Source organism: Rhinolophus ferrumequinum (assembly GCF_004115265.2).
Source record: "Rhinolophus ferrumequinum isolate MPI-CBG mRhiFer1 chromosome 5 unlocalized genomic scaffold, mRhiFer1_v1.p scaffold_110_arrow_ctg1, whole genome shotgun sequence".
Taxonomy (NCBI): domain Eukaryota; kingdom Metazoa; phylum Chordata; class Mammalia; order Chiroptera; family Rhinolophidae; genus Rhinolophus; species Rhinolophus ferrumequinum.
In genome coordinates this window covers 11,277,562-11,304,683 of record NW_022680355.1, presented here as the reverse complement: position 1 = coordinate 11,304,683, position 27,122 = coordinate 11,277,562, and the positions used below count along the sequence as shown (strand labels likewise).

Below are 27,122 nucleotides of genomic sequence, written 5' to 3'. Positions count from 1 at the left end.
AAATTTGTCTAAAAAAGGTACTTATTAGTGGATAAAGAGTTTCTTTTGGGGGTGATGAAAATGTTCTAACATTGATTATGGTGATGGTTGTACAACACTGAAAACACTAAATACTATTGAATTGCACACTTTACATTGATGAATTGTATAGTATATGAATTATATCTCAATAAAGCTGTTATTTTTTTAAAAGTGAAAAAACGAATTAGTATTACTCACCATATTAACAGACTAAGAAAAATAAACCATATAAACTTATCAGTAGGGGAAAACAAAGGCGCTTGACAAAATTCAACATCTATCCCTGATAAAAACTTCCAGCAAACTAGGAATACAAGGAAAATTCTTCAGTAAGGTAAAGAAGATCTATGATAACTCTATAGCTAACATCATATGTAATGGTGAAAAACTGAATTCTTTCCCCAAAGAATCAGGAACAAGACAGCGATGACTGCTTTTACTCCTGCTCAACACCATACTAAGAGGTTCTAGCCTGTGCAATTAGGCAAGATAAAGAAACAAAAGGCATCCATCTGGGAAAGGACAAAGTAAAATTGTCTTTATTAGCAAACAACATGATCACATAATAGGAATCAGCAAACTCCAATCTGTGAGCCAAGTGACTTGTTTTAGTAAATAAAATTTTACTGCAGTACAGTTATGTCCATTAATCTGTGTATTGTCTATGGCTATTCTCATGGTACAGTGGCAGAGCTGATTAGTTGTGACAGAGAAAGTATTGGCCACAAGACTTATATATTTACAACCTTTAGTAAAACTGTTGTTTAAGACTAACACTATCTAATTTCAAGAACTATTATAAATCTAAAGTAATTAAGAAAGCATGTAATTGGTGTAAAGATGGCCATATAGATCAATGGGGCAGAACAGAGTCCAGGAATAAACCTACACATATATGGTCAACTGACTTAGACAAAGGCACAATGGCAGGTAATGGAAAAAAATAGAGCCCATTCAACAAATGGTGCTAGAATAGCTGGATATCCATATACAAAAGAATGAACTTGGATCCATACCTTGCATCATGTGTAAAAGAGAGCACAAAACAGATCATAGATCTAAATGGAAGACGTAAAACTATAAAACTTCTGAAAGAAAACATAGGAGAAAATCTTTGTGACCTTGTGCTAGGCAAAGATTTCTTAAATATGAACACCAAAAGCAAAATCCATGAATGAACAAATGGATAAACTGGATTTCATCAAAAAGAAAAGCTTCCACTATTCGAAAGACGTTAAGAGACTAAAAAGACTAGGAAAAAAATCCTTGCAAAAAATATAGCTGATAAAGGTATTGTATCCAGGATATGTAAAGAATTCTCAAAACTCGACAAATAAGAAAACAAAGTCTAATTTTTAAAATGACAAAAGATCTAGGCAAAGTTCAGAGAAGATATACAGATGGCAAATAAGTACATGAAAAAATGCTCAACATTATTCGTTATTAGGGAAATACATATTAAAACCATAACGATGTATACATTACACATCCATCAGAATGGCTAAGATTTTAAAAACTGACAATACTAAATGTCCATTAAGATATGGAGGAACTGGAATTCTAATATGATGCTGGTGGGGATGGAAAATGGTGCCACTACTTTACAAAACAATTTGGCAGTCTCTTAATAAGGGATATAAAGGGCATGAAGGAGACTTTTAGGGGTAATGGATACGTTAACTCTCTGGATTGTGGCGATGGATTCATGTGTATACGGACATCAAAACTATTAAATGATATGCTTCATAAGTGTATAGTTTACCTAAACACCACTGTTGGAAATAAAAAGCTCTATTACAGCAAAAAAATATATCAGGCAGTGGCCGCGACAGAGACAGAAAGGATATGAAATTATATCAAATAAAGCTAGAGGATTGTGGTCTTTAACCTTGTTCATAGCAATGAGAAGTAACAGCTGGGTTTTAAGCAAGGGGGTAACATGATGAGATCTTAAAAATATATAATAATTCTGGTTGCAATGTACACCAAGTTTCCAGGAGGTGGCATGGCAGGGAGAACAGTTCTGAGGTTATGTCAATATTCTGTCAGGGAAATTATGGTAACCTGACCGCGGGTGATGGCATAGGAGAGAGACAGAATCAACAAATACACTAGGTGTTGCCATTCACACTGAGAAAAGCACAGTGGTAATTACCATAGCTCTTTGACTGAGGGTATACAAATACTCTCATTTTATTTTAAATATAAACCAGATCTCAGATAAATAGCTCTGCAACACATCCGTACTCAACAGAGCAGTACTATACAAAGTGTGCATATATTACTACAGTATACATACAAAGGCTTTATAGTTTTACAATGGTCCTACCTTTACAATCCATGCCAAGTTGTTCAATTAGCAACATGGAATTCTGATAATTGGAGTAAGGCAACTCCCAATGTTCTGAAACTGTTTCAGAAGATTGAGTTAAGTCTTCAAGGTCATCTACCGAATTCATTTGCTCTTTGACCTACAAATAAATAACACTGCTATTCAAAATGCCCCCATAATATTTATAAAATATACTGAGTGTACAGAGGAGATAAATGTTCACCTTTTTATAAAAGCAAAAACATGGGTATTCTTAAAAAAATTGATTTTTACCAAAAAGTTACTTTTATCAATAACTAGTGTTTCTAAATGACTTTTTCAAAGTAAATGTCTCTAGAAAAAGGGAAGATTTTCTATTTTTTCGTTATATATTTTATAATATTTTTTACGACAGATGATATTTTTGATTATTTATTTTTCACAATACCTTGATCTCTTCATTAGATGTTCTTTTTGCTGACCTGAAAAACAAAATTCTTTTCAGGTAAATATTGAATATTTAAAATATAAAGAATATCTAAACCTAATTGTTTCTTATATAAAATATGTGCATTTTTAATTAATTTTCTATAAGGGGGATTAAACAATAAATAGAAAGAATAACATTATGGGATAAAGAAAATACACTACTAATAGTATTAACACAAAGTATTGATTCAGATCAAGCTTACAGTCAATACAAACACACCAAAAAAACACATAATGGTTGTTAGTTGCATTATTTGATAGAAAGAAATAACATATCAGGGTTTTTATTGTCATTTTCAATAAAAACAAACTTTTATTGGCACTAAGACCTATTTGGAAAGCATTACTTAAGTCCTTATATGAAGTAAACCCTTTTTAAATTAATCATGATATTAGCTTTGTGAGGACTTACCATGCAACTACTAAGCATTATTATAAGCACTTTACATGTCTTATGGGCATTTGAATCCTCACAAAAATTATGGGAGGTAGGCAGTATATTAGGTATTTTTAAAGGAAGAAAATGAAGCTCAGAAAGGCTAAGCAACTTGCCCAAGCCCGTACAGCTGGTCAATAGCAGACCCAGAATTCAAACCCATGATATCTAGCTTCAAAACATATGTTTCACACTCTGCTGGGAAAGCAATATTTGTTTTTAAGTGTTTATAAGTACTATGATAGCAAATGAATCTATATTATTATTCCATTTCTAGCTATAATTATAAATAATAATTTCTGAATATTACACTTTTTTTTAAATGAAGAGACTATGTACCTAGGCAATATTAGAAATATTATTTCAGTATATTAAAGATTTGCTTTTTCTAAACAAGTTAATCAACAGGCTGTTTATTCATCCACTCAGCTATTTATTCACGCATTCGACATATACTTACTCAGCACACAGTATGTGTCAATGACACTGTTGGTACAGAAAGCATGGTTTTTATACTTTAGAATTTTAAATTCCAAAAGTAGTAATCTGTGATATTGTTAATAGTTTATTTTTCTATTGTACATAAATAAAATCTTCCCATTTTCCCCAGAATCTAAAAAACATTTGAGTTAATATAACCTAATACTTTAGAATACCTTGTAAAATCATAGCTATTCATGACAATACTGACAAAGGTACTATAATATCTAGAATCATTAAGGAATAATTAAATTCTATTCAGTATAGTTTCAATGTTTACATACTTATTACTATATAATTTTTAAAAACCTGTGTATGATAGATTAACTTCTAAGTAATCATCTGCATATTCAATATATGAGGATATTCCACTATGGAAACAATTCTAAATGAACAACCTCTTACCATGAAACTATACAGGAATAGATGTACTATGGATGATTAATTTACCATTTTACCATTAAAAGGTAATGTAATCCAATCAACAAGCTTTCTAATACTTGGAATTACAAACAAAATTAAATTTAATAAACATGTCCTTCTCTACTGGATCATTTCCAACAATACACAAACATACTCTAAAAGCTCTCATCTTGAAAGAAAAAAAGAAAAAAACATCTTGAACTCCACATTCTATTTCAGTCACCATCCATTTCTCAATTGCCTTTCACAGTAAAAATCCCCTAAGGAGTTGCTTACACTTATTTATTATAGTCTGGCTTCTATGGCAACTATTTATTGAAACTGCTCCTTGGCAGAATCACTTGTCCTCATCTTAACCTTTCAACAGCACTTGATATAGTTGAGAATTCTCTGCCTTGGTCTGTATACTACATTATTCTACTTTGTTTCCAGAAAAAGTAATCAATGCTAATATTCTTTGACCTAGAAATAAAGAATTTCTAGATTTGACCTTCTATCATCCTGACCTATTTCATGTAAACAGCTGTTGTCATTCACTTGAAGTTGACCATCAGTTAGTGAATCAGCCTTCTCAAGCATTGGTGTAATCACGGGTTTATTTTATGTACAGTTTTCATTTTCATTTTTCTTACTTTCCTTCACATGTAAGCCAGGATGGCTTCTTTAAAAAAATCCATAAAAAAGCCAGTGTTTTCTAATAATTATGCTGACAAAGAATAATAAAACAATTTTTGTAAAATTCCAACTCTTACTGTCTTAATTTATTTATTAATTCACAAAACAGCTATTAAGTACCCACCATCTTGAAGGAAATACACAGTCCTTGTTTTGAGGACAGATATAAAAGTATAATACAATGTGATATTTAAGAGTGGACATATGAAAAGCTGTAAGTGAATGCAAGGGAGGCTTTACAGAAGAGGTAAAATAAACAGAGAAAGTCAGCAGGGAAAGAAATGGGAGGAAGTCATTCTACTTAGAGAATGTGAGCACAAAGATTAGGCACATAGAATCTAGGTGTTTGCTAGGAACTTGAAAGGAAAAGTATACAATAATGGAAGCAAGTAGTGAGAGGTAAGTCAGGAAAGAAATTTTGAAGAACCTTGAATGCCACAATAAAATTTGGACTTCACTGCCTAAAAGCAATGACTCCTAGACATGGGAGTGACAATTAGATTTCTGCTATAAATGATGTTTAAAGTAGCATCAGGCACATATAAGATGAAGAAAAATATCAGGGAAATATCTTAGAAGGAAAATCTTTACTTTTGTTGGAGTGAAGTCAGCATCATCACTGAATGAGCCGTCCCTTGTCATGTCCCCACTGCTGACAACAATTTGGCATCAATCCACAGACTAAAGCACCTTTGTGGGAGCTGTGGAAGCAGCACCACACACCCAGGAATCTGGGAGGAGTCTCACCTGTGCATCAGGTAACAGGCACACAGACCACAGTCTTGGCGGTGGACCCGACATGGCCCATGAACCAGCTCCAGCCTCTCTCAGCATGTCTGCAACCCCTTGAAAGCCCTGTTTTAGATAATCACCCACAGACAAGATAGCCTTTGTGAAAATCCAGTTCTCAGCAGGAAGTTCTAGCACACCATTGGAGCAAAATAATATACAAGTCTGGATGCAGAGGAGAGGGCAGTTATTAAAGAATGGAAGAGGTGACTGTTACTTCAAATGTAAAGACGGCAATGCAAAACTTTAAGGAACATTTAAAAATCAAGGAAACACGACACCAGAAAAGGATCAAAATAATCTTCCAGTAACCAATCCCTAAGACATGGAGATATGCAATTTACCTGATAAAGTATTCAAAATAGCAGTTTTAAGAAAACTCAGTGAAGTACAAGAAAACAGGAAACAATTCAACAAAATTAGAAAAACTATACACAAACAAAATGAGAAGCTTAACAATGAGAAAGAAATAATAAAAAATAACCAAACAGAAATTCTGGAATTGAGGACTACAATGAATTAAATGAATAATGCAAAAGAGAGCATCAACAGCTGAATTAATCAAGCAGAAGATTCTGTGAGTTAGAGGACAAGAGCTTTGAAATTATGCAATCATGGGAGAAGAAAAAGGATGAAAAAGAGTGAAGAAAGCCTATTTGAATTATGGGATGCTGTCAAAAGAAACAATTTGTGAATTCGTGCAATTCCAGAAGAAGAAGAGAGTGAGAAAAGGTTAGAAAGTTTATTAAAAGAAGTGGTTGAGAACTTCCCACACTTGAGGAGAGATTTGGACATCCAATTTCCTACAGCTCATAGGCCACCAAACAAACTCAAAGAGATGCTCTCCAAGACAGTTTTATTATAATAAAACTGTCAAAAATCAAACACAAAGAGTGAACCTTAAAAGCAGCAAAAGAAAAGAGGCATGTAACTTATAAGGGAACCCCCATGAGACTACCAGTGAATTTCTCAGCAGAGACCTTGCAAGCCAGGAGACAGCAGGATGACATATTCCAAGTTCTGAAAGAAGAAAACTGCCATGCAAGAATACTCAATCTAGCAAAGCTGTCCTTCAGAAATGAAGAAGAGAGAAAGACCTTTCCAGGCAAAGCACCGCGGAGGGAGTTCATCACCACTAGACCTGCCTTACAAGAAATGCTGAAAGGAGTTTTCAAGCTGAAATGAAAGGACACTAACTAATAACATAAAACATGAAAATATGCAACACTGTGGTAAAAGGAAGTATATAGTCATATTCAGAATACACTAATACTGCAATATGATGGTGTGTTCACCAATTAACTCTAATATTAAGGCTAAAAGAGCATTATAAATAATTATAGCTACAATAATTTGTTAATGAATATACCATGTAAAAAGAGGGAAATTATGACATTAAAAAACATAAAAGGGGAATAAATGGGTAGACTGTATACAATTCAAGTTGTGATCAACATAAAAGAGACTTTTAATGTTTATATGATGTTTTATGTACACCCCATGGTAACCACAAAGCAAAAACCTACAGTAGGTAGGTTTTTGATAGATAGAGAGGGGAATCAAAGCATACCACCATGGAAAACAATCAATTCACAAAGGAGGGCAGCAAGGGAGGAAGAAAGGAACAATGGAACAACAAAACAGCCAGAAAAAAATAAGATAGCATTATTAGTAAGTCCTTACCTGTCAACAATTACTTTGTAAATGGATTAAATTATCCAATCAAAAGGGATAGAATGACTTGATGGATTCAATAGTAAGACCCAACTATATACTGCCAACAAGACACTCAATTCATTCTTCAGGACACTTGTACACTCAAAGTGAATGGATGGAAAAGATATTCCATGCAAGTGGAAACCAAAAGACAACAGAGGTAGCTAGACTTACATCAGACAAAACAGACTGTAAGCCAAAAACTGTAACACAAGACAAAGAAGGCCTTTATATAATGACAAAGGAGCAATTCATAAAGAAGATATAATAATTATAAATATACTATATGCACCCAACATTGGAGAACTTAAAATATTCAGCAAATAGTAACAGATCTAAAGGTAGAAATAGATAACAATAAAATAGGAGAGGGCATTAGTCCCCTACTTTCAGCAATGGATAAGTCATCCAGACAGGAAAATCAACAAGGACATTGTTAAACTTGACCATACATTAGACCAAATGGACCTAACAAACATTTATAGAACATTGCACCCACCCCTTATAAAAATTTCAAAGAGACATCTGCACCCTCAAGTTCACTGCATCATTAGTTACAAGCCAAAATATGTAAACAAATTAAGTATTCATCAATAGATGTATGACTAAAGAAGATGTGGTATGTATGTGTGTATGTACGTATGTACGTATATAAGTGTGTACACATATACACACACATACACAATGGAATCTTTTTCAGCCATGAGAAAGAAGCAAATCCTGCCATTTGCAACAATATGGAAGAACATGGGCATTACGCTAAGTGAAATAAGTCACACAGAGAACAACAAATACTGTATTATCTCACTTATATGTGGAATTGAAAAAAGCCAGACTCATCAACTATAATTGAAAAATTTTTTAAAGGGGGAGGAAAGGTGAAGGGAAATTAAGAGGTCCAAATTTCCAGTATGAAACAAATAAGTCATGGGGATGCAATATACAGCATAGGAAATATAGTAATAATATGGTGATAGCGTGGTATGGTGTCAGATGGTTGCCGGACTTATCATGGTGATCACTTCTTTAGGTATATGAATGTTGAATCACTACAGTATACTCTTGAAAATAAATAATATATGTTAGCAATGTTTTTAATAAAAATCTTAAAAAATAAATAAAAATAAAAGCAACTAAACAAAAAAGAAAAGAATAAAGCCAAACTCATAGAATCAGAGAGTAGAGTGGTGGTAGCCAGGGACCGGGGGTGTGGGGGAAATGTGGGGATGTTATAAGATGCTAAGTTCTGGGGATGTAATGTACGACATGGTGACTATACTTAACAATACTGTATTACTCATATATACTTGAAGGGGGCTATGAGGGTTGTGGATGAAAAAGGGGCTACATACTAAACCTGACAAGCTCAGGGGAGGCCGAGTATGGCAGGCCCTAGAAACTTAGAGACCGAAATTAACCACAGAGTGGTCTGGACATAAAAATCCCTAACTAAAAGTAGGTCGTGGCAGGTAATCACATCCTTGGCCTATAGATTCCTTGACAAAGGTCAGCCTTTACCTTAAGTGAGCCTGTCTATTGTCTTTTTGCATCTAAGACAACCTATACTTGGAATGTCAGAGTAATCCCTTTTTCCAGACCCCTCGGCAACAACCCTCCACACTGGAGCATATACAGAACCCCTCATTGTTATCTTGTTCCCCAATACCATTTCTATGTGCTAGGAAATGTTAACTATCCTGTACTCACTAATGTAAAAGAAATGTGTCCCTCCATTTTACTTTTTATCTAATCCCAGAGATTTTCCCGTTTTGCTTTCTCCTGCCTCCTTAATCTACCACCGAAGGGCTTCATGTAACCCTCCTTACGTCTCCTCCTTTGATTCTAATGCATAAAGTAAACTGCGAAACTGTCATTTTCCAAAGCATTTTCTTAATCCCAGCAATTGTCGTCAGTTTGGCTCACATAAACTCATTAAACTTCTCCACAGGTTTGGACGTTTCTTAAGTTGACAGGGTAGATCTAAATGTACTCACATAAAAAAGAAATGGTAATTATGTGAGCTGATGGAAGTTAACTAACACTACTGTGGTAATCATTGAGCAACAGAAGTGTATCAAATGAACGCACTGTATACCTTAAACATATACAATGTTACATGTCAATTATATCTCAATAAAGCTGGAAAAAAGATAAGAATTCAAAGAAATAAAATATCCATCTGTCATTATATGCAGTACAAAAACAGCAATAATCCAATTAGTAATGATTTTGTTTGACAAAATTATTTGATAACTTTTGTATACTTTTAGCCTAGTATCTAATCCTATTATAAAAAGCTAGATTTACCAACAGAAAATTATAATTACTTTTTTTATGTAGTAAATGCATGCATAAGAATATCATGATCATACAGCTATATAAATTTACAAAAAGACTGAAATTTCCCATGAGAAATTATTATTTTAGGAGTTGAGCATGATCCCCTATAAGTATCAAAAACAAAAGCAAGTTAACAATTATATTTTGAAAATATAGTTATGCAGATAACTCTTCTGGTTAACACTAAACATCTAAAAAGAGGGGTCTTACTGAGAGTAATTGTTAAACAATTCCTCTTGACCCAAACTTCAAAAATAAGTCTGTAATTATATAATATGAAATAAGTTTTCATCTTGAACATAGTTGACAGAAGGCAACTTTTAAACAGAAAACATTTGGTTAAAGTCGTCCAAAACTTGAGGGGAAAAGAAATTAACATGTAGTCATGGTAACAAGAGGCCTGCGGAACCAGTTTTCAATGTGTTTAATCAATGACCACTGGCCTCACTCACCAACCAATCAACGTCAGTTCCTTCTGAAAGAAAGCCAATCAGAGACAAACTTACTCCAATAAACATGCTTCAGAATGCCAAACAATCAACAACTGTCTCACCCAAATAACCATGCTGCTTTAGATGTCAAACAACTCATGCCTCTGAAAGTTCACTAGTCCTTAAACCCTACTATTCTAAAAACCATATATAAAAAGAGCCTGTTATTCTGGTAGAAAATATTGCGCCTGACCAGCATAGCTCTCTTTCTATAGTGAGCAACAAATTCCAACTTCACCTTTTTATTTTGGATATTGAAGGCTCATAATCCTTTGGCAAGTATTTTTTACAGTCCTAGAATAATTTACCAGTACTATATTTCATTTTTCTTTATAAAATAGAAATGAAGTTTGCTATCTTTTTGATTCATTTTACCTTAATTAAAACTACTATAAATACCAGTAAAAAAATAAATGGTGAGTAACCACAGTATTGGACTTTTCTCCCTAAATGGAAAAACATTCATGGAGAGAATGTAGCTTATTAGAAACAGCCAAAAAGAATTTTTTAAATGCATATAATTGACAGGTAAAATTGTCAGAATGAACCTACATCAAACTTGTTTCTTGTGTAAGTGAGAATTAGCATAATGTTTAAAATAATACACATACATTAAGCTCCATTCATTCAGTAAATATTTGACTAGTACTGTTTGCTAGGCCCTTTTCTAGATACTGAGGATATGGCAGTGAATAGACAAAAATCCTGGTCATGAGAGTGAAGTAAACACACAATAACAATAAACTAGACAGGCAAAATATGCAGTATGTTAGGGGAGAAAAACTAAAACAGAAAATGAAACTTTGATGTGCTGTAGGGGCAGAAGTGGTCAAAATATTAGGCAAGCCAAGAAAGGTCTTGCTAAGAAAGTGCCTTTTAAGTAAAGAACTGAAGAATGGGAAGAGCATGCCATGAAGAATCTGAGGGAAAAGCATTCCAGAGAGAATCAGCAGCAAGTACGCAGGTATGCCTGGAGTGTTTAAGGAATAGTGAGAGATTCAGTGTGGTTGGAACAGAGTGCAAAGGTTAGTAAATAGAAGTTCAAGTCAGAGACAGGGACAGAGAGCTGAGATGAACAGACTATGTAAGGTCTTGTAGGGAGTATTAGGAAAAACTTTGGCATGTACTCTGAGTGAAAATGGGAGGTGATTAGAAGGTTTTGAGCACCGGAATGACATAATCTGACTTATCTTTAATAGATCCACTGTGCTTAGAATTGATGGAAAGGGAGGGTGGATGGAAGGAAGGAAGGAAGGAAGGAAAGAAGGAAGGAAGGAAGGAAGGACGAAAGGAAGGAAGGAAGGACGGAAGGAAGGAAGGAAGAAAAAAAGGGAGAGAGAGAAGGTGGGTGGGAGGGAGGGAGGGAGTGAGGGGATAGTAAGATGAAAGAGAGAGAAAGAAAGAAAGAGAAAGAAAAAGAATGAAGGAAGAATGAATGAATAGAAGAAAGAAACAAAAAAACCAATTAGTTGACTATTACACTAATCTAGACAACCGATGAGACAGGTTTGGACCTGGAAGATGTGATTGGCTCTGGATATATTCTGAAGGTAACCTGACAAGATTTGCTGATAGATCAGATGTGAAGTGTAAGTGAAAAGAGAAAGACAGGAGTTGAAGATGACACCAAGTTTTGGGCAGAGCAATTGGAAGAGTTGTCATTAACTCAAACAGGGAAAACTACATTAGGGGCAGGTAAGAGAAAGAATATCAGTACTGTAGTTCGATTTTGGACATCTTAAGTTTGCAATACCCGATAGCTATCCAAAAAGAGATACCAAGTAGGCAGTTTGATATATAGGTTTGCAATTAAGGAGACATCTGTGCTGGAGATATAAATTTGGGGAACATTAGCATAAACAAGGTAGTAAAAGTCATGAGAAAAAGATCAAGGACTGAATCCTGGGGCCACTTGAATGTGTAAAAGGTGGAGGATGAGGAGAAACAAGGAAAACAATCCAAAATGGACAGACTAGACAGGCAGGGGGAACCAAGTAGGTGTTTTTCCCTGGGAAAACTAAAAGTCCTGAAATCCAAATGAAAAGATTCTGGACAGAGTTTTCATTGGGTCAAATATTGCTGATAGATTTAGTAAAACTGACACGGGCCAACGAGTAGCCCCCCCACTGAAAAACTTTTAAGTTTTCTTTCCTACAGAAATTTTAAGTTTCCTTCTTGTCATGTAGGATGTCAGGCGGGGTCTCTGGTCCCGCTCCCCACATAAGAACGCAGGATATGGTGAGGCCAAAAAGGAACACCCACGGAGCCATAGGTAGGGGAGTCACACCACTATACTCTTGCTGGCAGCTGGGTTGGAGACACAGGAAACAGGAGCCACACAATTCTCAACCCTCACTGCTCCACTTGCAGGCTCAGCCACCATCTTCTTGCTAGTCCCCCTTTTTCTGCTAGCCTAGCAACGGCAGTTATATTAGTGCCCAATGGCTCACTGGTTATAGCTGACGGCCAACTAGCCACAGCTGATGGCCATTTGATCAGTCGATGGCCATTTACTACCTGAGCCAGCACCTTTCTATGTGAGGCTGAGAGCCTGGAAACTGCTTTTTGGGGCTCTGTCCCCACACTTCTCCTTAATGTTTCTTTTTTCCCAGTTTTGTAGCTCCTACCCCCTGCTTTAGATAATTACCCGAAAGCTTGTGATTTATACTTGTTGAATGTAATCACTGAAGCCGAATGTTCTTTCCAACCCGTTCTGGGCCCAGCTCCTGGACAATTAACGTCACCTGAATAACCAGTTAAGTAGCCACAGGCTCCATAGAGCAGATGGATTTTCCATCACATACCACGTTTCCCCCAAAATAAGACCTAGCCGGACCATCAGTTCAAATGCATCTTTTGGAGTAAAAATTAATATAAGACCCAGTATTATAGTACATGATATTATATTATATTACACCCAGTATTATATTATATTATATTATACCTGGTATTATATTATATTATACTATATTATACCCGGTATTATATTATATTATATTATATTATATTATATTATATTATATTATATTATACCTGGTCTTATATTATATTAAAATAAGACCAGGTCTTATATTAAGTTTTGCTCCAAAAGACGCATTAGAACTGATGGTCTGGATAGATCTTATTTTCAGGGAAACACAGTAGCATCAACAGCTTTGAGCTCTGCTCTTTAAACCAACACTTTTAAATGTATTAATTAAAATCTATTTTTCCTCATTCAGGGGCCTTGGGGATATAGATGATACCCCAGCAAGATTACTAGGCCCAACCGAGAAGCCAACACAGTGTTCCAGGCGGACCTCGGGTCCCCTTCCTCTCATCTAAGATCAGATAGGGTGAGAGTTCCGTGAATCCCCCAGTAGGTAGGGACAGCCCTACGCCTCTGCCCAGCAGGAAGCAGATACAGAAGAAAAGACCTCCTGTCCCTCATAGAGATTTTATGGGGATCACATCTCTCTAGGAGAAAATAAGGCAGACAGTTAGAGACAGGCATCAGGTCTCTGCATTCCTGCACATCCAACACAACCCACAGAACGCTACCACCCAAAAGACTTCCCCTCTCCACCCAAAACTTCCCCTTTTCACTGTAATTATCTACCCCTATGAAGAAACAAATGGGTACAAAATACCCAACTAGATTACACCAGTCACTCACACCTGCGCAGTAAAGGCCACAACAACCTTCATTTCACATGGGCCTCATTATCCCATCATTATAATATCATGCATATGCCCAGAAGTTCATTAATATCATTATAACAGACTGAATTCTGGGAAGGAACATGTGCAGTCTAATGAGATGAGGTAATCGCCCCTTGTCAATCACAGGTGTCAATCAAGTGGTCCCATGTCTGGAAAGGAATAGCCCATTCTAGAGAAAAAAGAGATAAAAACTCCAAGTCCTCGCTAGTCAGCGCCTTTAAGCCTTTGAGCCTTTTGAGCCCATTCTTCTGCTCAGGCCCGCTCCAATCCCTTTGGAGTGTACTCTCTTCTAACAATGGCCCTTGAGCCACTGCTTTCTGCTCGGGCCCACTTCTATCTCTTTGAATAAACTGCTCTTTCACTACTTTATCGCAGTATCTCATTCAGTTCTTTGCTCAAGACGCCAATAACCTGTACACTTCGCCGAGGAGGGCCCACTCTCCGGTAACAAAACGAGGTCTAAGAAATTATGTCTACCAATAGTGTATGAGAATGCCTTTTTCTTCCCATTTGCCAACCCTGGTAGTTATTTTTTAAATAAATTATTTATCATTATGACTTCAAAAAATGGTATCTTATTGTTTGTTAGTTTTTTTTATTAATTTGGTTAATTTGCATTTTCTGATTACCGGGCAAGGCTGAAAATCCCTAGTAAAAACACAAAGTTTGTTAATCGTGAATATTAGCTCAAATTAGAATTTGCTGGATAGGAAAATAACAATTAACTACTGTTAAATATTGCTCTAGGCTTACCTATCAGAATCTTCATTCTCCATAATAGGAAATTGCTGGTCATCAGTTTTTCCACTCTTTCTTTCTTGAATTAATCCACGGCTGTCATCAGCAGCAGCATTATATATGTGTTCTGTTACTTCCATTTCACTACTTTCGTGCTTCTTTTCTTCTTCAATCTTTAATGAAAGTGATAAAAGTGAACTGGCATCTTAAGATGACTAACCACAGAGCTAGGAGGTCTACGGGCAGAGCTGGGCTACCTGTTACTCTCTAGTCCTGACTTCCTGTTAAAACTTTATAGTTCTAACTTCCGGGAGAAGGACTGACATAAGGAGCCATTTGAGGAAGAGCTCTCTTTTTCTTTTTGCACATGTGCAGCCGGTTGGAGCTCCGGCCAGAGGTGTGCGTCCTCACACTGCTGTGGGGGTTTTGTTTCTTTTTCTTTTCCCGAATAAACTGCTCTTTTAGTGGACTACCTGGAGAATTATCTTGTTCAGTCAACAAAAACTTGATACTAAGGATAATTTAACAATTTATTCATTAAAAAGAACTTTTGTATTTTAATTGATTTTATCATTAGGTTCTGAGTTTAAATGTCATATCTTTCACCAATAAAAATATTTTTGTATTTACTGTATCATTATAGGTCACTGAAATTTTTGTAGATTCTGTTTCATTTCTGTTTCACAAAGGGCTTTCTTAATGTTGTGCTCTTATTCACATCCACTCTTTGCTACCTAACTCCCTCCCCCATCTGACTAGCAGAGGCAGAGAAATAATAAGACCAAGACACAAAATTTGTTGTCTTCTGTCTTTACCACCTGGATTTTGCACCACACAGCCAGACTTAGAGGATGTGACATAGTGCTTCGGAATGTGGTTAATAATATAGGAAGTCTTCTTTTTGCACTATGCTATTCTTCCCCTCTTGCCTTTTACAACTCTTTTTTTCCTTTAGATCTTGGGGATAGCAAAATCATAATGGTATTCATGAAATATAGGAACCAAAGTCTACACAACACAAGAGCACAGTGAAACTGACCAACTGTTAGTTAATGTAGAATTCTAGAAAATGAGTAATGCTCCCCGAATTTCACATTCAATAACCATAGAATTTTATAGCTAGAGGATATGGAAGTAATTATCTGAATACTTTAGCCCCATATTTACTGAAAATGAAAATAACACCAAAGGTTAGATGATTTTTCCAAAGCTCCTAAAGATGCATTACCTAGCATTCTATGGCACCAAAAGAGATTATAGAATTCTATAGTGCTGGATCAGAAAAATTACCAGATGAATTCGTCAAACTCATCAGATCAATTAAAAGTGTGACTTTAAAAAAGTGATTTAAATGCTTTAGTTTGGGGGAGGACTCATCCACTTTTTCTTTTGAAAAAGAATATATCAATTTTGTCTATATTTAAAAGTCAATGCACCTCAAAACTGTTTTCTCCTTTAGAGTTAAATACTGAATATTTTGCAAAGGGTTTACATTACCTATATGATAAAATCATGCATGTCAAAATGTACCATACTTTATTAAACAACATAATATAAAGGTATGAATCAACAGAAACATCTGAGAGTGGTGATAAAATATATATATATATATATATATATATATATATATATATTTAAATATGTTTATTATTAAAAAATCTCAAAGTGGTCATGTTGGAATTCTAAGTGTCTTACTTTTTAAAGTAAAGCATATAAAAGATTGCATACACTAGAGTATAATACACGTTAGTATAGCTGGGAATATTTGTTTATATTCCTTCTCTCAGTCATTGGTTCCTTTCCATTTTATTGTTTATAGAATACAATTTATATTTAAGCCAATACATTAAAAAAAGACAACCCAAACCTCATTACATTTTTTTAAGCAGTCTCCTTTATATTTTTTCTAATGCAGAAAGTCACATGGTACATAGCTAAATTAATTTCCCAGTTCATACAGAAGACTGACAGACACTTAAGTTAAGAACAAAAATTATGAAAATGTTTTCTTGAACTCCTATTATTTAGATAGCAGAAATAATCTATTTGACAACACAATTACATATTAGGACAACCCCATGTTATACACAACTCTTTTCAAAGTGAAAAATCAGAATGGATCAGGTAACTGATAGAGAAAAAAACAGAGTAGCAACAAGTGAACCTCTACCTCTTTTTGAATTTTCTCTTTTTCCAAAGCCAGGAACTCTACTTTTAACATGCCTGTCTCATTCTTAAACTTTCACATAGCTTGCTGTAATTCTCCATTTAGATATACTTTAGATATTCTGTCACTATACAGTGGAGAAGAACTTACATTTTCTAATTCAGTTTCCATGCTTTTACAGTTATTAGCAATACAATTATCTGCATATGATGGCTTCTAGAACAAGTCCTGATTTGGTTTTGTTTCCATATAAGTATTTGAAACAGCAGAAAAATTGTGGCTTTTTATTTGAATCATGAATTGCATTTCATTGGAGCGGGCAAGACACAAATCAAGAAGGGTTTTTGGATCACTACACTGAGATGTATGTCCAATGCCTAATTTCCAATTAGTGGTATTTGGGTTCCTATTTTTTGTCACCTGCATATTAAACTATTGGTCTTCTTTCACTTCAAAGGGAACTACAGAGTTCCTTACTTTTTTATTTTCTATATTACTATAAAAACTCTCAGCATTTTTGTTAAAAACATGTTCAGAACCTGGTTTGTTATCATTTTCATGGTGTAATTTACCTTCATTTAAACAAAGCTTAGAAGGTGACTAGCAAGAATATTCCGGGAACCCAGAGTATGAATGAGATGGAAAGACATTTTCGGGAGTGGGTTCTTTTTGTTCAGGAAGTGCTTGGAATACTGCAGAGACAAACACTCCAAATCTATCTTTGTCCTCACATTCAAGTACATTATTTGACAAATTAGAAGGTATTTCTCTTAAGTTTGATCCTTCTTTAGAGTTATCTGGTAGTGGCTCTTCCTCAGAACAAGCAATAATTTTGTATTTTTTACAAAACTCACCAAACTTCTGCTTTAACTCATTTGTGCTGTGTTTTAAATCATTTCTCCACTCTAATTTGCCTTGCTTGGTCCAAATTTCCTCATACTTTTGCACACAAGGATGTCCTGGATATACAGATATATTCTATCTTGAGACATTTTTTGCAGATGCAAAAGTGGAAGATTAATTTGCTTAGTTTGATTTTCAGATGTCTTTTCTGTCGGGGTACATGTTTGTGAAATAACTTGATCCTGAAGGAATCAAGTATGGACAAAGAAATATTAGAATATAATTAAAATTTACCTGTCAAACTTCTTAATCTATGTTTAGCTACTCCCAAATCACTAGATTGTAACTAAGAAGTAAAAAATAACTTGCCTTAGTCTAAATAAGGAGAAAAACATGAATCTGCACACCTAATTTTGCTTCTGTTTGAACAATTTGTTATATGTTAAATCCACCAAAAATGAATTAGTAGATGATTTTTAATGTTACAAAGGCTTCCTCACTTAAAGTAGTTCACCTCCCCATATATTAGCGAGCCCCTACAATGCGTTTAAGAATATTCTTTTTATTTTATTATTTTATTTTAAATTAGTTTATTGGGGTGACAATTGTTAGTAAAGTTACTTAGATTTTAGGTATACAATTCTGTAATACATCATCTATATATCACATTGTGTGTTCACCACCCAGAGTCAGTTCTCCTTCCATCACCATATATTTGATCCCTTTTACCCTCATCTACCACCACCTCCCTTAACCTCTGGTAACCACTAAACTATTGTCTGTGTCTACGCGTTTTTGTTTCTTCGTTTGTTTGTCTTGTTCCTTTGTTATTTTCAGTTTTATGTACCACATATCAGTGAAGTCATATGGTTTTCTACTTTTTCTGTCTTATTTCGCTTAGCATAATAATATCAACATATAACACTATTATAGTATATAATGTGAATTAAAGTTAGGAACTTGCTTTTCCTCGATGTTAATGATTTTGGTTCCTAATAATTTAAAGTTAAATAACTTTATTAATTTAAAGACTAATTTAAAGATTTATTAATTTAAAGATTAGTAACTTGAGAAGAGGCAAACTTTAAATTATTAGGAGCCAAAATCATTAACATCAATCAGAAAGAAAAGCAAATTCCTAATTTGAATTCACATTATATACTATGGTAGTGTTGTACATTGATGTAGTTACCAGTTGCATCCAATTCTAATATACTCTAATATCCACTAATGAGCATGTATAAAAAAATGAATAATATTTACTGATTTCCTACACCAAAATGAAAGAAACTAGAAAGTTATTGTTGGTACCCTAACAACAAAAGGTCCCATCCTGCAAGGTGATTCCCTTAACAAGCAGTTGAGTTGATTTCATGACCCCATTTTCTCCCTGTAGACTCAGAGGTCAATTATTATACATAGAGTTCACAAGGCAGAATCCATCTGTAACCTGGCCTAAGTAACTTGCCATATGAAACTGCAAATTTTGAACCACTGACAATGATGGTTCCTTTCACATGAGTCTGACTCAGTGATCATCATTTTTACATTGTCCATAATGTCAACTGTTTAATCATGTGATTCAATATTTGATGTTACCTTCTTTATTATGAAAGGAAGTTATAAAAATGAAAGGAGCAAACAATATTCAGGACAGGTTGTTTTTGTTTGTTTGTTTTTTATGCTTCAATTCCAAAGATAAGGTTTAGCTATAAGTTACTATAGATTCTAACACTATTTTCAATTTTGTAATTAGTTCAAATATTATAAAAACTAGACTCAATTATGCTCTATTAACTCTAAAAGGCTAGCTCGAAAAGTAATTTCTATTTTTTTCCTTTTTTAAATTTAAGTATATAAGTATAGTTGGTATACAATCTTATATTGGTTATATTTGTTTCACAATATAGTGATTTGATATTTTTATACCTTACAATGTGATCACCCCACTAATTCTAGTAATCATCTGTCACCATGCAAACATATCACAATATCATTGATTATATTCCCCTTCCCCTTTTCACCAATCCCCCCACCACCTCCCTTTAGTAACTGTCCCTTTGGTCTCTGTTTCTATCAGTCTGTTTTTGTTGTTTTGCTTATTTTGTTCTTTTCAAACAACTCAAAAAAAAAAAAATTGAAGAGGAAAGAACATTTCCAAACTCATTCTAAGAGGCCATTGTAATCCTGATTACCAAAACCAGACAAAGACCCTACAAAAAAAAAGAGTTACAGGCCAATATCCCTGATAAACATGGATGCCAAAATTCTCAACAAAATACTAGCAAACTGAATTCAACAGCACATTAAAAAGATCATACACCAAGATCAAGTGGGATTTATACCAGGGATGCAAGGATGGCTCAACATCCACAAAATAATTAATGTGATTCATCACATCAACAAAACCAAAGATAAAAATCATATGATTTAAAAAAAAAATCATATAATTAGCTCAATAGATGCAGAAAAACCATTTGACAAAATTCAACATCTATTTATGATAAAAATTCTCAACAATGTGGGTATAAAAGAAAACTCATCTTGAGAAAGGTAATTTCAGCGGGACTGCGTTATGTTATTAAAGCATAGAAAATGGTATTATACTACAAATTTAAATTTTTACATACCTGTGGGTAATTATTTTCACTTCCATCAAGGCTTTCTTGCCCTTCTTCTGATGTAATTTCTAAGTCTAGTTCTGCTGACAAATCTATACATTAAAATGAAGTGTTAGATAAAACTATAGATTAGAACAGTTAGATAAAACTATATAATCTTTGTAAAAACAGAAAATAACATTGTATCAATTGAGAATTTAAATTAAGCTTAATCTTTAGCTGATATTTATTTAAGAAATACTTTCAGTTATCTAAAACTTCAACAAAGCATTTGGTAAAAGATGTCACAAAGTTCAAGGCATACAAACATCTCAAAAATTCATTCACAAATACATTCACCCAACATCAATGAAAAAACAATCAGAAAAAAAAAATCAGAAACAAAAGAAAATTTAGAAATACAGAACAAACATATCAAGTCCCCTATATACTCTATTCCCTACCTCATAATAGTACCTTTTTAATAACACCCCAAGATTCAACTGTAACATTATTCAGTTTCCAAAATTGTTACGTTTTATGCCTTGATCAGTGTATACCCTTCCTTATAGCTGAAATATTTCCTCTACCATTCTAACAAATTTCTTTTCATCTTTTAAGACCTAGCACTGGGATTTAAAGAACATAGATAAGAGGTGTCAGGAATGGTTTTCTTAGAGATATGCCCGAGCTGAGATTTAAACAGTGAGGTTATACAGAATCAAAGGGATAGAGGGCAGGAAAGGGGGAGAGCATGCCAGGCTGGATGAAGACAGGAAGAGAAGCATACAATAGAGTATATTTTGTCTAAAATACAGGGATGGTGAGGAGGGCATCACCAGCAGTTCAGTAATGGACTGTAGAAATGGCGGATAGTAGAAAGAGCTAAAGATGAAGAGTTAGGCAGAAGTCAGATTATAAAAGCCTTATATGTAATTTTAAGATGCCTGGACATTAATCTGTTTTAAAGAGTGGTTCGTGGTCATTTGCATTTGAGGTAAATCACTCTAAATGTTGTGGCAGTGATGAATTTGAGGGGCATACTAATAAATGAAAAGAGACGAATTAGAAGACAGTAATTCAAAATAAAGATGACACAGGCCTGAACTGAGGAAATGTTTCCAGAAATATTTAAGATATACAACAATCAGTAAAGAATAAATCTTTATTCAATGAATAAATGCAAGAACTAGACTCTGCTCATTATTGTATAAAAGTTATCAACTAAGAAGTGAAATGAATTACTTGAACTGTTTTAAGTCGCTTGAATTTATTTTGCAGTTTTTCTGTTTCACATGTTCCTGTGTTGAGGGAGCTGGTATAGGTGTTTAAAATCTCCTGCTTCTTGGATCTAACAGGCTCATGAAGAAGTAAGACACTTGTACAGATAGATAAACAACCGTGGATTTATAGCTTGCAGTCACTACTCTAGGAGATAACTGAAAATCTTTGGTAAACACAATGTTAATTCTAGAAGTAAGGATTAAGAAAAGAAGATAAAACTATAGGAGTGAAAAAATACTGTATGTTTTATTCCTACAGACCTGATAAAGGGCACAAAATTAATGGTACGTAAAGTAGAACAGGTATCAGATGGAGTTAGTCAATAGAATGAGTATCCTAGTAGAATTAAAATTGGTTTTCCATATATTGTTTTTAAATAATACAGCACTTCTTAAAACCAATTGTGAACTATGTATTCATTACAAAAATTTTAGAAAGTGACAGACTATGTGGACCCCGAGAAGGAAGGGGTCCAGAGAAGGAAGTACCAGGTAGCGAATTCTCAACGACTCCCATTACTGCTGGAAAAGTCAACTCTAAAATATATAAAGCCATAGAAAATACAAGAAATATTTTAATATTTGGTTTCAGTGGGTGCTTTTTCAGTTACACTAAATAGAATTATAACTAATATTTGTGAATTCAGAGCTATAAAACTAAAGCTAAGAAACCACGTTTTGTTTCAGGAGGCAATCTTTAGATCTCTACCTAGATTTCCCATCTAGTCCCAACATTTTCCCCCCCCCTTCTTCTGCCTTCCCTCCCCCACCCTCACGCCCCCCCACTCCAGTTCAAGCCATTGTTTCTCAGTCTAGTTGTGTAGGACACAGCTCCCTGGCCCATACTGGTATTTTGAGCCTTGCGCTCCCCACCGGCTGAGGCAGGTGGTCGCCGGTCGTCGGTTGGCTGCTCACAGCAGCCCACGGCCACTCACACTGGCTGCCGGCCACTCAGGCTGGCGACGGGCCGCTCCTGGCAGCACAGCAGCCCATGACACAGTCCCAACATTCTACATATAATAAAAAATAATGCTGCTACCCACTTCCAAGGGTACGCTCAATACTGGTCTAAGGGAAATTACCCTTCCTCATTTTCTTTCAAGTGTGTGTGTGTGTGTGTGTGTGTGTGTGTGTGTGTGTGTGTGTATGCTACTTTGGTTAGAGGAAGCATGTAAATATCTTGCTAACGGGTATTCTGTTTGGTTGTGGGTTGCATAAACGGAGTCAACACAAAGTAGATTTTGCCACAAAATGATTTGAAAAGTCAGGACTATGGTGAAACCACAAAAAGGTGGTAAAGGGTTGAACTCTTTGTTTTTTTTATTACCTTCTTTGTTCTCTATTTTCTGGTAGCTGTGATTCACACAGGTCATGAAGCCTATAATTTCCTAATAGAAATACAACTCCAATATTAGTATTTTCTTTATCTATTAAGGTCATCTGTCCAAAGTCTGTGGATGCTGACTGATCTTTGGTCATTGTTTGTGATACAAATGGACATTTATCAAGTTTCAAATTCCTGGATGTTTGACGAGTATAATGATTGAGGGATAAACTATCAGAATCCCAACCGGAAGAATCCAAAACTAAAATTTTCATTTATTAGAATGTAAATAATAATATAAATTTGACTAACTTGTAAAAATTCTTCCTTCAAAGATGCAGTTTCAAGTCTTCTTCTCCTCCAAAACACACTACTCCTTCACCATCCCTTTTATTTTAGATGTCCTATACCTGCCATGTACATAGATAATTTAACTACTGTCTCTCAACTCTGTACTTTTTTATTTTTTATTACTTTCATTCACTCAGCAATTTCTATTATATAATCTATTTTCCATAAAAGCTATGCTTATTAATAGTTAAGATTCTTCAGGGTATGAATGCTTTTGTCATTATCAGAATTTATGTCTATCCACTTAAGTTTAAATATGAGGTCTGACAATTAAGTTTGCGAACTTGTTGCAATGATGTTACTAAACTTTTTTGATATCAGAGGGATTACTCATTATGAATTTGTACCAACCGGACAAACAGTTAACAAAGTTCACTATTTGGAGTGCTGAAAAGACTGCATGATAAAGTTAGATGACCTGAACTTTTCGCCAACAATTCATGGTTCTTGCGTCATGACAATGCACCAGCTCACACGGCACTGTCTGGGAGGGAGTTTTCAGCCAGTAAACAAATAACTGTATTGGAGCACCCTCCCTACTCACCTGATCTGGCCCCCAGTGACTTCTTTCTTGACCCAAAGATAAAGGAAATATTGAAAAGAAGACATTTTGATGACATTCAGAACTTAAGGGTAATACGACGACAGCTCTGATGGCCATTCCAGAAAAAGAGTTCCAAAATTGCTTTGAAGAGTGGACTAGGCACTGGCGTCAGTGCATAGCTTCCCAAGGGGAGTACTTCGAAGGTGACCACAGTGATATTCAGCAATGAGGTATGCAGCACTTTTGCTAGGATGAGTTCGCAAACTTGTCGGACCTCGTATGCATGGTAAAACGTGGGTTTTAAAACACATTTAATGAATGGTACTTCTTCAAATAAGAAAATACTTAATTACAATGAGATGGTCTTTCTAAATGTACCAATATCTTCAGAATTCATTTTTTAACCCTTCGATAAACAGAAATTCATATGAGAAATGACCTTGGGTGACCTTATTGTTCTCATATAAAAATAGGATCAATGTATGTCTACGCTAGATCCAAAGAGTACAAGAAATGAATATATACCACAAATATTTTCCTTTTTTTAAACAAAATTGTCAGATTTAAACATTAAAAAAACCCACAACTTTTTAAGAGAAGTGAAAGAAAAAAGCAACAAATGTAGAAGTGACACTTTAAAGCCTATTTCATCACAAAGATCCCTTTATCATTTTGCATCCATGAACCCTGTATATATCCCTGGCATATTAAAATCCATCAGTTCAGCTGTCCATAACTATTTTCACAGTAATACTGAATGTCATTTGCCATTTTCACTCTCATTCTCTTATATGTATACAGTGGAGTGTTCCACAGACATGATATGTGGTAACATCACAGCTCTGCAGCAGGACCCAGCTGGGCCCCCTGTAGTTGGAGCCCTGCCCCCATCCAGCTGGCTTCCCTTTTTATTTAACCAGTAAATCTGAGCGGTGTGAGCTCAGAATGCCTTCGGGATACCCTGCCCCTGTTCCAGCTATCACCCCGGAGATGCTCTCTAATCACAAACTATGGCTCAGCATTCTTCCCAGGTTACTCCCCCCACCATCCCAGATCACTGGCACCACAAGAGATATGATGACAGAGGTGGGCATCATGAAAGAACAACAGACGTTCAGAACCATCATGCAATCTCTGGGAGAGTGCCCTGATTTTCCCTTAAATACCCTAAGCAGGTCTGAGAATGTTAAGGCAGTTTTTGGAGGTGTTAACCCGCTGCCTTCTCAGACCACCAGTGCTCTGATAATAAACATTTATTCTATGACCCAACTCCTGTGTTGGTCTACAGTATTGGCTGAACGGCACAGTCAGCATGAGCCTCGGACTCATTGGGCTTCCAGTTACAGTTTCTGGCAACCACGAAGGGATTGCCTCAGGATTTCTCCAGTAAGTCTTTCAGCTTGCAGAGGGTCTGGGGGCTGCCTAGGACTGGGCGGATTTCTTGGCACAGGAGCAACCTCTGGAAGTAGCTGCTGAGCGATTTTGCTGGGGAGGGGGTGTCTTGCACCAGGGTCCACCTGTCATGGACGCTTTTCTGCTCAGTTGGGATAGAATGAGCGGTTGTTCTGTTTTCCTTCTTCCAGTTACTGGTTGAGAGTGAAGTGGCCTCCGGCATGCGCAGTCCAAGGATTTTGCACTCACTGCCTGGGGTTCCTCTCTGAGGGCCATCTGGGGGTCGTACTGACCCACTGGCGCCAAATAGGTGACACTGATATGGGCCAAACGAAAGGGCTTCTCACTATAGAAACTTTAAGGTTTTTTTTCCCCTAGTGTTTTGGCTTTGTAGCCCCTGGTTATAATCATTTTTCAAATCAGATTCTTAATCATAAATAACAGATTGTTTTTAACCTGAATCATAGAAATCTCCTACCCTCTGCTTTAAATAATTACCCTAAAGCTTCTGATTAATGTCTGTTGACTATGGTCATTGTATCACAGCATTTTTTCCAGGCCTAGCTCCCAGGTGAACAATAAATGAATGACCAGTTAAACCAGAAGAAAGGCCAGGCTCTATGAAGGTGAACAAATTTTTCATCATGCAGTCACCCTTTGTCAATGGCTTTGAGTCCTGCTTCTTGGGCCAACACTTTTAACTCTATTAACTAAAATCTATCTCTCCTCATCTAGGGCCCATTAGGATACAAGTGATGCCCCACCAAGACTTCCAGTATCTCCCGACCAAAGAGCTCAACATGGTCCTCCAGGCGGATCTTGAGACCCCCTTCCCTCATCTAAAAACAGATTGGGCGAGAGTCCCGTGAATCCCCAATAGGCAGCGACAACGGCCACATTCAGCATGAAGCAGATACAGAAGAAGAGATCTCCTGTCCCTCAACTTCCCATAGAGACTTATGGGGATCACATCTCTCAAGGGGGACATGAGGCAGACAGTTAGAGACAGGAATTGGTCTCTGACATGCCTGGATACGTCAGGTAACATTCCTACACGTCCAACATAGTCTATGGGAAATGACCACCCAAAAAACCCCCCCTCTCTGCCCAAACTTGCCCTTGTTTACCATAACCATTAGCCATTATCAATCACAGGTATCAATCAAGCAGCCCCACAAATAGAGAGGAGTAGCCCATTCTAGAAGAGAAGGAAATAAAAACTCCAAGTCCTTGGCAGTCAGGGCCTTTTGAGCCTTGCTTTGCTCGGGGGCACGCTCCAAACCTTTTGGAGTGTACTTTTTCTTCTAATAATGAGCCCTTGATCCCTTTGAGCCTTTTGAGCCACTTCTTTGTGCTCAGCCCGCTCCTACCTCTTTGGAGTGTACTTTCACTTCTAATAAACTGCTCTTTCACCACTATATTTCTGTGTCTTGTTCAATTCTTTGCTCGAGATGCCAAGAACCTAGACACCGCGCCGAGAAGGGTCTGCTCTCCGGTAACAACACTGCAATATCCAACAGGGCATAATACCCCCACTAGTATGAGGCTTTGGTTGCAAGCTTGCTCTGGTTCTGGAAGCATGCTTGTGGTTAGCAACATGATTCCGCAGGAAGCGAGGCCCATCTGCCGCACTGTAAAAGCCACCACTCCTGGTCTTAATCTTTGGGCATTTGGTGGTCTTAAGGCCACATCTGGTTTCTGGTTTTTAGCCCACTGGACGACTATCTGATGATCAACAGACCCTGTATATGGAGTAAGATGACGTCGCGTCCAAATCTGTCACCTATCTAGGTCTGGTTTTTGTAACTTCAGATTCAAATTTGTTTTTTTTGTTTTTGTGTTTTTTTTTTTGTGGTATCTGTCTGGGTTTTGTCTGTCTGATCCAGGGAATATTTAGGTCTGTGTGTCAAGTGTGACTGCCTTTGTTCCAGCTCAATACTGGGATCTAAGGTTTCAATCCAGGTGGGAGCCCACTGGGCAGAATATTAGGGCCATTGGCAAAATTAC

General features: G+C 35.9%; 1 protein-coding gene across 2 annotated transcripts in view; it reads right to left on the bottom strand.

Annotated features, from left to right (window-relative positions):
* The window catches only part of ANKRD26 (ankyrin repeat domain containing 26), a 107,444-nt gene that overhangs the window by 36,489 nt on the left and 43,833 nt on the right, over positions 1-27,122 (bottom strand). For both annotated transcript variants that reach the window (XM_033100795.1, XM_033100794.1), the window contains 4 exons: positions 20,252-20,334; positions 14,627-14,784; positions 2,781-2,814; positions 2,351-2,492 (listed from right to left, as the gene is read on the bottom strand). In XM_033100795.1, the coding sequence (XP_032956686.1) occupies positions 2,351-2,492; positions 2,781-2,814; positions 14,627-14,784; positions 20,252-20,334 (417 nt within the window). The remainder of the gene's footprint in view (positions 1-2,350; positions 2,493-2,780; positions 2,815-14,626; positions 14,785-20,251; positions 20,335-27,122) is intronic.